General features: G+C 40.0%; 1 protein-coding gene across 2 annotated transcripts in view; it reads right to left on the bottom strand.

Moving 5' to 3' along the window:
- Positions 1 to 13,242, bottom strand: part of ASH1L (ASH1 like histone lysine methyltransferase) — a 156,225-nt gene that overhangs the window by 25,714 nt on the left and 117,269 nt on the right. For both annotated transcript variants that reach the window (XM_074938716.1, XM_074938717.1), the window contains 4 exons: positions 8,914 to 9,008; positions 3,280 to 3,353; positions 1,645 to 1,690; positions 1,285 to 1,393 (listed from right to left, as the gene is read on the bottom strand). In XM_074938716.1, the coding sequence (XP_074794817.1) occupies positions 1,285 to 1,393; positions 1,645 to 1,690; positions 3,280 to 3,353; positions 8,914 to 9,008 (324 nt within the window). The remainder of the gene's footprint in view (positions 1 to 1,284; positions 1,394 to 1,644; positions 1,691 to 3,279; positions 3,354 to 8,913; positions 9,009 to 13,242) is intronic.

Genomic DNA, 13,242 nt, shown 5'->3' with positions numbered 1-13,242 from the left:
GTTCCCCTCTATTCGACATTGGTGAGGCCTCATCTGGAGTACTGTGTCCAGTTTTGGGCCCCACACTACAAGAAGGATGTGGAAAAATTGGAGAGAGTCCAGCGAAGGGCAACAAAGATGATTAGAGGTCTGGAACACATGACTTATGAGGAGAGGCTGAGGGAACTGGGATTGTTTAGTCTGCAGAAGACAAGAATGAGGGGGGATTTGATAGCTGCTTTCAACTACCTGAGAGGTGGTTCCAAAGAGGATGGTTCTAGACTATTCTCAGTAGTAGAAGATGACAGGAAAAGGAGTAATGGTCTCAAGTTGCAGTGGGGGAGGTTTAGGTTGGATATTAGGAAAAACTTTTTCACTAGGAGGGTGGTGAAGCACTGGAATGCGTTACCTAGGGAGGTGGTAGAATCTCCTTCCTTAGAAGTTTTTAAGGTCAGGCTTGACAAAGCCCTGGCTGGGATGATTTAATTGGGGATTGGTCCTGCTTTGAGCAGGGGGTTGGACTAGATGACCTCCTGAGGTCCCTTCCAACCCTGATATTCTATGATTATGCAGACTAGAGCTGCGCTTAGCACACAAGAGCTGAAGAACTTTCATAAGCAAAGTTGATTTAATCATAATGAAATGGCAAATTAGTCTAAGATGTTATTTGATTACTAGTCTCTAAGACTAAAGAAATGTCATGCTCTTCCCTACAGAGAACTGTTCTGGGTAGTCATGAATGGAATCCAAAATCCCTATAACGTGTCTCTGTTCTTACTTTCTTCCTGGCTCTTCTCTTTGTGATAATTACTACATTCCGTTTCTCTTCTCCTCATGGGATTCCTGTTCTTTCTTCATACCTTCCCTTCCCTCCTGAGTCATCCATTTCCAGCTCCATCAGCAACTGCTCTTTTCTGAACATAAATCTGACCTCAGAACAACTGAGAGATTCCTTCCTGTCCTCAAACTAAAGTTCTTCAAAAGGAAACATCAAAAGAATGGCTTCTACTATTGTCCACGGAATAAAATGGGTCTTTGAAAGCTTCAAGCACAGCCCAATAGACTGCTTTCCTGTCTGAGGAGGGGAAAGAAATAGCATGCTCTCTTATTATTAAAGCGGTAGCTAGTAAAGGAAACTATGCTATATGCTTCTGTATCCACACTTTGTTGTATTGGGATCATTTCAGACTGATGAGCTTCTGATCACACCCAGCACATCTCTTTAACTTTCAAATAGTATCAGTTTATGGGGATTAGCCTGTTCAGGGGAATTCCCTTATTCTGCTTAATCAGCACATTTCCTACCTGTTAAGACAGTCATCTAAACAGCCCTTTCCATTGCCATCATCTGGTTTCTTACAATTGCAGGTGGTGGCCTCATAGCCAGAAAGAGGCTTAACATCTACATAGACGTCTGGAAAAAGAAAAAAGGAAAAGAAATAATTTTTCCAGAATAAAACAGTTATTTGAAATGCTTTCACCCCAATGATAGAAACCTGAGAAGAAGGTGGACGGCCAGTCTTTTATGGAACAGAGGGGTGGTGGAAGAGTGGAAGTCATGTCAAAGTTCCATACTTACACTGCTTAGTGAAAGGCACATGTATAATGACACCCACTATAAAGTAATAAATACAATAAATAATAATAATTAATAAAGTTACTTACTAGAACGGATTTTTTTATAAAGTGGGACATCTGGCTTTTTGTACAACTAAAAGGAAGAAAAAGAAAATTCTTACTTAATACATTGAACAACTGAAGCTGACATTCAGAAGTGTCAGGAAAATGATGGGCATGTTGTTCCTATGTATATATTTATGTTAATTACTGGATAATATATGCATAAAGATCAGCTCAGGCTATTTCTCTGTGTGTGCACATCAGAGGAGAGATTAAAAATGTATCTGAATAAAAAATACCTAAGTTTAGAGAGCTCACTGAACAAAATTTCCAACATGGTTTATTCCTCCATATTGTCTGACACAGCAATCGGGAAAAGTCAAACAGAACATCTGTGGAAACAGACGTAGCTTTTTGGGATAGTAATATTTCCCTCAGCATTGCAGAGAAAAATACTTATTTAAAATAACTTTGAGTATGGGCACCTGCTCTTGTGGTAGAGCAGTATACTCATACTCAGTACAGTGGTAAGGAGGGGGAATCAGAACTCAGGCCCAAGATCTCTGGGCTGGAACCAAGGGAAATGCAGATCCTTTTGTCAGAATAATTTGCTATATATAAGGAGAGGACAGGAGGTAAAAGGGAGTTCCCACTGTTACATATTTACTACATAAGCTATTACAGAACTAGATTTCAGCTAATAATTTAATATATAGTAACATTAATTGCTTCTCCTTTTAATTGTGTTTTAAAAGAATAATTACAATTCACTTTCTGTGTGTACTGCACTAGTAGCCCCTTTCAGTATCAACTGTCTCAGACATCATATAACAAAATGATTCTATAAGTGTTCAGATATTAGGTGCATAAGGAGTGCATACCATTTTTAACTAGGTAATATTATAATATAGATAAGATATTGATAGAGGTAGCTAATCTTAAAGTCAAAGCCAGGAACTCTCCCCAAGTAGAATGTCAACAGCTTTCACTTTTTTAAGATTAGACTTTGGTGGTATTCTGATGAGCACCTGGAGCCACATTACCTTGGGAATTTGTTTAGCTCACTTACATGGCGAGGCTACATCTCCTAGAGCTCATTTCTTGCTGTAGAGCTGGAGATGGATTTACCTTGCCTGTGTTAAATCACTGGTGGAGACTTCTCAGTTAAGGAAAAGAAAAGAAATCTCTATTTTTAGGCTTACATTCTTTTTAAAGATCTTTAAAGTGTGTAACTGTTAAACACTCTCTGCACTCCCCTCAATATGAAAATTTCAGCTTGCAAGTAAAAAACAAATTCCATTCTGCTGGGACTGATTCAAGAAAAATAAGGCCTGAAATTTCTCAGTGCTGTTGGCAGTACATCTGAATTCTCCTGAGGCGCGTCTAAAACAAGATCCTTATAAAAAGTAAGCAGGCCTCCAAAATAAAAGTCCATAGCAAAATTAAAGATGGGCTTTTTCAGAAACTCAGTAGACTGATGCTATTTTGCAGTGAAGGGGAAAATGGAAATTGTCCACATTAAATATATATATATATGCAAATTATTTTTTCTCATTAATGTCAACATGAATATTTACCAATATTCAAAAAATGTTACTGTAGCTGTGGTGTAAGAACCCTAGTCTCTTTCTAGAATTTCTGAATGCAATCTTGGCACTTAGTAACATTTTTGTCTTGTACCTGATTATGTTTCCACTGCCAGAGGATGTCGTACGGCAGCTGGAAGTCTATTCTCTTCTGTCTCAGATACTTCCCTGAAACAAAAATTGATTATATGTCACTCATTCACGTATACTCATGAGGAAAGAGGACCATGAATGGGCATAGAGCCCAAATTCTGACAGAGCCCCTCAAATCTCTGAAAATAGTAAAAGGCAGAATAGCAGAAATCCTCAAAGAACATTTTGTTTATTAGGGGCAACACAGGAAACATGTCAGTAAAGAATCCTTCAAAAGGATCACAACATGCTGGTGTTGTTGGCTTTCCTCTAGTGTCACAGATAGGTTTATTCTTATTGGTATTGAATGAGGTTTTTTCACATTGTAACATCCTAAATGTTATTACCAGGGACAGTGTGTACAGTGGGGTCCTGGTGACCCAACAGTTCAGTAACAGATCTTTTCCATTAGTCTCTTAAGTGGGGTCACATAAACTGTACTTCCAAATATGAAGATTGGCTTGCTGGGGAAGGTGAGAGGGGAAAGGCACTCTGCTTTCTGTGGAGAGGGGTCTTAAACTGTACTTTGATGACTGACCTTAGAAAGATCATAAAACTCTGATGTTTGCAGCTAAACTCCTGACAACAATGCCAGGAACTCTGCGGGGGTTCTCACAGGAGAGGTCATTGTAAAGCGAGAAACTGGAAGGCCAGAATACATTTTACAGATATAAAAAGACTTGCCTTTTAATCTTCAAAAATCTATTTTCCCCAAGAAGGTACCTACTCTGGTTTTGCAGTATTTGTCACATTGTAACATCTCAATGTCATTACTGGGACAGTGTGTAGAGTGGGGTCCTGGTGACCCAAGAGTGCAGTAACAGATCTTTTCCACTAGCAATTTCCACAGTTGTGCTTTTAGGTCAGGACTTCATTCTGGCATTTGCTCTTCACAACCCCCTTTCCCCAAACAATGTACTAGTATGTAGAGGGTGAGTCTCTCCTCCCTCCCTCCCCCCACCCATGAATGTACTGAAATGGGATCTCAGTTAAGTTTCCAAAAGGTGGGACTATTCTGGATTTTTTCCCAGCCTGACTCAAAGTGAAATTTTCTGATCCATGAAGCCCTGCCCTCTATGTCAGAGAAACATTGTGGAGAATTTATTTTGCCAATCCTCATTAAAAATGTACTTCCTATCAGTGTGAGATGTCTGTAAAACAAGCAACTGATGCTCTCCCTTCTGCACATTCTTCTGGAAAATCTGACGAAGTCATCTGATAAAGTACTCAGTTGGATGCTCCTAAGAATCATCTGAGTCCCCTTCAGTGCTCCCCTTGCTCCCAGTATACAGCACTTAGGAGGGCAATTCAAGTGGGTGTACTAAAAATATGGCAAGTAGAAAATGAATAGTGTTCCTAAGCAGTCAATCTATTTTACTTTATGTTTTATCCAGTCAGATTTTCTCAGGAAGGATCATTTTCCCCCTACTTATTTTACCAAACTGAGCACAAGGACTATTACTATGTGTACACTGTTTATTATATGACATGAAGAAAGATGTTGGAAGAAAAGAGGAATTCTTTAAGCACTTTTGATTTACTAAATCGTACAATGAAGAGAGGAGGAGGCTGGAAGAGACAGAACAGTTTGCACTGAACTACATTTTGTAAAGAGAGACGAGACAGTGGCTGGGTTGGTTCTCAAGTATCTAGACAAGAATTCCAGAACTCTGCCCAGACTTGATTTCTTAACCAATGAGACAGTGAATGGCTCTTTTACTGGCATTATGCTGCATAATTTAACAAGGAGATCTCTAAAAATAATTGTATCTGCCTATGCAGTGCAGGGTTCCAGTATATATGAAGTGCTTCCTGATTCCAAGCTCCACATCTTCATATCACTTCCTCTTTCCTAACCAGTATAAGTGACCTGAATAAAACCTGTTGTACAAGTGTTCTTTTTTTGGAGAGGTATCTACAGCCCATCCCACTGCTTTTGTGTAAGAGATATTCCTTCCTATTTCAACAGTTGGTGTCAAACAGTTAGTAGAGGACACAGATACTACACAGTACAAATCTGTTGTAACTTCCAGAAATGAAGTTACTTAAGGAGACTTACTAAGGAAAACAGCTATCTGACTAGAGGAGAGAAACACTGTCTCATACATTATTCATCAGTAACTTCTAACTAGGAAATCTCAAATAAAGTTTGATACTCTCTCCTTAACTGTCATTACTGTGCCCAAAGAACTAGAATGATCTAGCACAGATAAATATATACAAAAAGTTTCCACAAGCCTAATTTACACAATAGACCAGAGGGGTCAGGAGAATCCATTAGGGTCTAATGTATTAAGTCTAAAGCCCATTACACCCTAAGAATACGAACGAGTGCTGAAAATGACTTTCAATAATTGGTTTCCATGAACTGGTATTGACAGTGGCCTAAATGTTAAGTGTAGATTTGACAAGGCCATTCCCAATAACGTTTCAAGGGGACATGATATTGAAAAAACATTTTCAGCAACAGTTCAATTTCTTGGTGTGCACAGAGTTTCTGCCATTAAGAACCTGGCTTCTACAAGTGTCAGGGTTTGATACTGCAAACACCAGGAGTTTTTAAATTAAGATTAAAATGTTGTCCTGTCATTTTGTTGGGATAGTGCTGCACAGATCTGAAACCAAAAGGGGTGAATAAAGATGAAGTGTCAGCCCAATGCCCAAACATCCTGGCTTTCCAGGGTCTAATCAAGCCCTTTCATGTTCCTCTAGCAATAATTTTTGTGGTTTCATTTAGATTCAAATGCATACCTCCATCATTGAGAAAACTGGAAAATAAAAATTGTAATGTTTTCCTTACAACTTACTCTTAAATTAGTTTTTATTTTCAAAGCTTTTTTTATCCTTAGCAGGTTCCAGGAAACAGCTAAATCTGCTGGGAATTTGCTTTCACTTCTATGACCTCACTGAGTGAAACAAAAGGCCCTTTCAAGTGCCCTGGCACTGAGCCTGGAGAATATGGAACGTTCTCTAGCCCTCATTAAGCAGGCACTAGCACAGTTATTTGGCAGAGAATTAAACCTTGTAACACTATTCTGTAGTTATACCACTCTCCAGCTACCCAATACAGAGTAATTAAAGCTGCCTTATCTTTATTGCAGAAGTTTGTTTGTGTCTGCTGGTACAAATAAACTGGAGGTTATGGCTTTGTGTGGAAAAAAGAGAACAGGGTCATTGCATTGCATACTAAACCTGAGCCTCTAGGGAGACAGTTCAATTGTGGGACAAAGCCACATGAACTAATAAAAAAGGAGGAATTTATTGAGAAAGTTCACAGATTTCTTGTTAATACCTTTAATTCTGAAATTTGAATTCTTAAAAGTTCATGGTTATTGATTTACACATGAAGACCTGTCATATCCTTCAGCTGCTGTTTCATTAAACAAGCTAACCCACAACACAACACAACACACAAGGGCTTGGCTAAAGGAGACATTCTAATCAAACAAAAACATTTGGTGGCACAAACATTCTGTCTGAACAATGCAAAGTTCCCTACAAACCCCTTTTCCCAGTGTAATGGTGCAATACAAATCAATAGAACACAGGGAGTTTGCACCTATTACTCCTGGGGGAATTCGGCACTACTGCGCACGTGCAGAATTTATGTCCCCCCACAGATTTCTTTGCTCCCCTGCAGAAAAATGATTTTCTGATGGGGAAGCAAAGGGAAGCCACAAGAACGGTCATACAACCCTCTCCAACAGTATGTTTTGGGTGCCCAGGGCAGTTGGCAGAGAGGTAAATCACTGTGGGTCAGGAGGTGAAACTGGGGAATACCAGGCTGGTGGCTCCTACCCTGTGCCGGGATCAGCTGCTAGTCCGGACTGGGCTGGGGAGGATGGGACTTCCTCTTCCCTTGCATGGCATCTGGGGCCGGGTTAGACCCACCCCCAGATTTTTCGCCTGTATGCAGAAAGCTCTGCAAACTTCCCCTCCCCCCTGTGTCCTGCACCCATCGCTCCTCAGCTGCAGGGGGAAGGATCCCTGTACAGTGAGCTGCTCTCCCATCTGCCCAACTCCCATGCATCCAAACCCCCTCATATCAGACCCTCCTGCTGAGCCTCACCCCCTGTACTCAGAACCCCCTGATGAGCCCCACTCCCCCTGCATCTGGACCACCCAGATCCCCCCCCCACCAAGCCCCAACCAGTTGCACCTGGATCCCCACCCCACTGAGCCCCACTCCCTCAGCATCTGAACTCCCCACATCAAGACTCCCTCGGCCGATCTCTATACCCCCTATACCAAGACCCCCTCCCCACAGAGCCCCACCCACCTTCACCTGGACCCCCCTGCAGAGTCCTATTACCATTGCCCCCAGAACCCTCCAACAAGGGCCTGTGATCATCCACCTCTGGACAGCCAGTGGCCTGTGCTTCCCAGTGCCATGCTGGAGCCTCCACGTTTATTTGACAAATAAAATCTGCAGAATTTAAAAATATTGTGCACAGAACTTTATTTTTTTTGGCACAGAATGCCCTCAGGAGTAACCTATGTGCTCTGCTCAGTGCTCTAGACAATTGTGTTCAAAAGTAATTTTAGATTGGTTGCTGCTATACTGGGAAGTGAGCTGTTTGTGAAAGCCCTCAGTCTGGAAGTCCTATATCAAACTATAAACTAGTTTGAAGCAGTATAATCTAGTAGTCTGAGTATGTGACTAAGAGCCAGGAATTTGTTGAGTTCTAATCCTAATGCTACCACTAGCACATTGGGGGTAAAACTGACCTTTGTGAAAGAGAGTCAGCACAAGACCTACCCATCACTTAAGTCTTATTTAAGCTCTCAAAATAGGACTGAAGTGATGCACATGTCTTGCACTTGCCTTCTGCACAAAGGTGAATTTCAACCTGTATGACTTTGAGCAAGTGACTTAACCTCTCTGTATCTATCCTTTCCTCACCTAGAAAGTGGAAGCTAAAAACATTCACAGGTATGTGGGAAGGATTTATTAATGTTTGTGTTTTGTTTTAGAGATATAACAGGTGTTCATTATTTTACTGGTTTCCATCCTACTTTAATACTGCTTTGAAAAGAAAATTATTGTACAACATTTAAGCAAAGTATATAATGTTTAAAGAGTAACATTTATTTTCTGATTGATAAACCAGTATGAAAACTAGATTAAGATCTTGACAATGTAGAGTAAACAGAAAAATTGCAAACAGTAAAATCCAAAAAATAATTGAAGCTTTTATTGTATTTCTCATATAGTCCATCTTGTTCCCATAGACCTCTGAATGATGAAAGCATTCAGAGTCTGAATCAAATGAGTTTGATACAATTTTGGGGACAAGAAACTTTGGTTGTTGAACAGCTACAAAGCCATTTCTACAAAAACAAACCTAACACACAGAGTGCCCTTCAGTCTGAACTGTTAGACTAAAGACAGTTCACAGAGCACAGAGTGAGTAAGTATGACTTCTGACAGTTAAAGAGCAGGTGAAATGAGTGACTCTACAAGAAAAAGGCAGAAAAAAGTGGGGAGGAAAAGGAGAGAGAGAGAGAACAGAAAATCTAAATGGAAAAGTTTAACCCCCAACCTGAGGAGTGGCACTTGATTCTCAGCAATAGAAAACATATATGAAGTACTCACCAACATGAATAGGAGCTGGGAACAATCCATGTTCATGCTCTCCAGGAGTGTACTCCAGCTTCTCTTTCTTTAATTGGATCAGACGGCTCTTTGGGCTGAGAATGAGAGGCAGAAAGAAGCAGAGAAAGCCAGAGTGAGAGAGTTTTATCACTTGTGAAAACAACACTTTCTATGCTAATGAAGGTATTAATCTTCTAGTCTGTCAGACAGCAATGGTCTGTACCACTTTTCTGGACCCCTACCACTCTTGAAAATCAGGCCTTTTCTTGGATTCAGGGCTTCTGAAGGTCAGGCCACTTGTATTTCAGTGTCTAAATAGGAATGTAGGTATCTTTAGGCATACTATTTTGAAAATTGTAACCTGGGCTCATATAGGTTATTTTTACATGTCATATTTACATGGACTAAAGAAGATACAAACTCCAAAAGCCTAAATCAACTTTCCAAGATGTTTTCCAAGTAGATCTAACCCACCTGTTTCAAGACTAATGGTCAAAATTATTTTTAATTGTATAATTTCTTTGTGGACAATACTGAAAGGGAAAACATCGACTTGAAAAATCACATTTCCATCTCAATATTTGTACCTACAGTTGTTATAAATAATGTCCAAGATTACTAGAACAAAAAAGGTAAGAGATTAAATAAAATAATATACTCTTTTTTCAGCTTGCTCACTTAGTGCATTTGATAGCATTTTGTGTATAGTCAGTTTCACTGTTTTGTTGACTGCATATGTCCTCCTCCAAACCCTTCAAGAGTTTGTTAACCAGTAAAACAGCAGAAGTGCTGAAACTAAACAGACAGCAACCAGCAGAGGAAAAGGGGAGCAAAAGAAGTGAGCCTGTGCACATTTGGTATTGTAGGTCTGAGGCATACTAACCAGGCCCATCTAAACATGAGCAGGGGGACAGAAAAATTCTTACTTTTATTTAAAGAAAAATTTTAAACAACATACTATGGCACAGTATAAAGAGGGTACTGAATCAGAAAATGGAATGTTTAGGCATCAATTAAAAAAACCCAACTTGACATTGAAACCAGAGTTTAAAGGGACAACAGCCAATAAGAATTTCTGAGGGCTAGAAAGAGGATTTATGGATGGAGAAAACCAGTGGTTCTACTCCTTCTTTAGCCCTTTCTGTCAATACCCTCTCTTATCTAACAGAAGGTGTATTTATTCAGCAAGTATATTCACTCATTTAGTTATTATTTATTATCTGTATTACAATAGCAGCTAGATACCCCAACTTGGATGTGGGACTTGTTATGCTGGGTGTTGTACATTATGAGACACTCCCCGTGCTGAAGAGTTTATAGTTGAAGGCTTTGATTTTTCTAAGACATATGTACTTAACTTTATTCATGCAAGTAACAGAGTTAGATTTTCAGGTAAGAAAAAAACATTAGGATCATCTATTTGACCTCTGGCATAACATAAGCCATCAAATTTAACCCAATGAATTCCTGCACCTAGCCCAACAACTCGTGATTGAATTAGAGCATATATCTTGATTTAAAGCAGGGGTAGGCAACCTATGGCACGTGTGCCAAAGGTGGCACACGAGCTGATTTTCAGTGGCACTCACACTGCCCGGGTCCTGGCCACCAGACCGGGGGGGCTCTGCATTTGAATTTAATTTTAAATGAAGCTTCTTAAACAATTTAAAACCTTATTTAGTTTACATACAACAATAGTTTAGTTATATATTATAGATTTATAGAAAGAGACCTTCTAAAAAAGTTAAAATGTATTACTGGCATGCAAAACCTTAAATTAGAGTGAATAAATGAAGACTCGGCATACCACTTCTGAAAGTTTGCCAACCCCTGATTTAAAGACTTTAAGTAATGGAGAATTTACCATATCCCTTGGTAATCTGTTCCAGTGGTTGAGTACCCTCAATTGCTAAAAGTCAATGAGACTATTTGAATGCATAAAGTTAAGCATGTGCAAGAGTTTTTGCAGGTTTGGGACCTAAATAAATAAAAAAACAAAGGGTGGGAGAAAGTATTAACAACTCAATTCTACATATGGAGAATTGAGACAGAGATTAAATGACTTGCCAAGGTCACAGAGGAAGTCTATGGCAGAGCAGGGAAGTGAACATGAAGTCCCAAAGGAGCGCCTTATGCGCAGAACCATTCTTCCACCTCTTTTATATTATTATTGTACTTTGCTCTTAGGGCCTTTCATCCAAGCACTTTATTACTTGAGAAAAAAATTAGGATGATCCCCATCCTATAGATGAGGAAACTGAGGCACGGGTAGATTAAGCAACTTTCTCAATATCACACAGTGAATCAGTGGCAGATCCAGGAATGGAACTGAAGTACCATCACTCCCAGTCCATTGTTCTACCTTCTAGATACACTTACATTTATTACTTAATTCCGAGTATATATCCAACTTTGCTTCAAACTCATGTATGCATTTGCTTCTACATCATCATTCTTTGACAGTGTTACTGGCCTAGTGGATAAGGTGGAAGCAGTCAGTGTGCTATATGTTGATTTTAGTAAGACTTCTGACATAGTCCCACGTGACATTCTCATATGCAAACTAGGGAAATGTTGCCTAAGTGAAATTATTACAAGGTGGTGCACATCTGGTTGAAAGACCACAGTCAAAGTGTAGTTATCAACGGTTTGCTGCGAGACTGTGAAGGTGTATCTAGTGGGGTCCCACAGAGGTCAGTCCTGGGTCCGATACTATTAAATATTATAATTAATTACTTGGATAATGGAGCAGTTAGTATGTTTATCAAATTTGCAGAGGACACCAAGCTGGGATGGGTTGCAAGCACTTTGGAGGACAGGATTAGAATTCAAAACTGCCCTGACAATTGGAGAACCGGTTTGAAAACAACAACATGAAGTTCAATAAAGACAACTGCAAAGTATGTCACTTAGGAAGGAAAAATCAAATGCAAAACTACAAAATGGGGAATAATTGGGTAGGTGGTAGTTCCGCTGATAAAGATCTGGTGGTTACAGTGGATCACAAATTGAATGAGTCAACAATGTGAAGGAGTTGTGGAAAAGGCTAATATTTGGGAGTGTATCGACAAGTGTTGTGTGTAAGACACTAGAGGACTGTCTTGCTCTACTTAACACTGGTGAGGCCTCAGCTGGAGTGCTGTGTCTAATTCTAGGCACCACACTTTTGGAAAGATGTGGATGGACTGGAGAGAGTCCAGAGGTGACCAACAAAAATGATAAGGTTTAGAAAATCTGACCTCCGAGAAAAGGTTAAAAAAACAGGACACGTTTAGTCTTGATAAAAGAAGAGATCTGAGAACAGTCTTCAAATATGTTAAGGTCTGTTATAAAGAGGATGGTGATCAATAGTTCTCCATGTCCACTGAAGATAAAACAGGAAGTAACGGGCTTAATCTACAGCAAGGGCGATTTAGGTTAAATATTAGGAAAAACTTTCTAACTATAAGGGTGGTTAAGTTCTGGAATAAGTTTCCAAGGGAGGTCGTGGAATTCTCATCATTGGAAGTTTTTGGGAACAGACTGAACAAACACCTGTCAGAAATGGTTTAGGAGGTTTACTTGGTCCTGCCTCAGCACAGGGGACTGGACTAGATGACTTCTTGAGGTCCCTTCCAGTCCTCCAAGCAGTTAATGAAAATACTGAATTATACTGGACCCAAGACAAACCCCTGTGATCTGATATGTCCCCCAGGTTTGACAGTGAACCACTGGATAACTACTCTGTGTATGGTCTTTCAACCAATTTTGCATCCACCTTATAGTAATTTCACTAAAGACCACATTTCCCTAATTTACTTATGATGTATGTAGCCTAACATCATGTTGGTTCTCTTTTAGCATTCATGAATATTACACGCCGCCACCACCACCCTTCACCCACTTTCTTTCTCTCTGTCATCTAACTTATAATGAATATTCCATATTTTGGTTAGATATCTTCATATACATGCATGTTTCCTGAGACTGAAAAATATCTTCCACATCACAATTACCCAGTGAAATGATTTTAGCCTCCATCGTGACAATTACCTCTCCTGTTTTCATTTCATTTGGGGCAAGACTGTGACCAGCCACAGCACCTATGTTCAGGAGCCTCCCCAACCTTTTCATCCCCTGAACAGAACCCAGACACAATGCTGTCCATGGGCTTCCCTGAGTTGCAAGGACTGCTTGCAGCACCACCAGTGGTGACAGCCAAGCTAAAAGATGTGGGGACTCGCTTTTCTGCACACTAGTCAAGCTGAGCACATACTGCTCCCTCGAGCATGGGGAGCTCCAAGAGACATAAAACTCCTCTTGGTGGCAGAATGCTACTTGATGATCCCT

This window comes from Natator depressus, chromosome 24, assembly GCF_965152275.1.
Source record: "Natator depressus isolate rNatDep1 chromosome 24, rNatDep2.hap1, whole genome shotgun sequence".
Taxonomy (NCBI): domain Eukaryota; kingdom Metazoa; phylum Chordata; order Testudines; family Cheloniidae; genus Natator; species Natator depressus.
The sequence above is the reverse complement of the archived record's forward strand: the minus strand, read 5'-3'. Positions and strand labels throughout refer to the sequence as shown.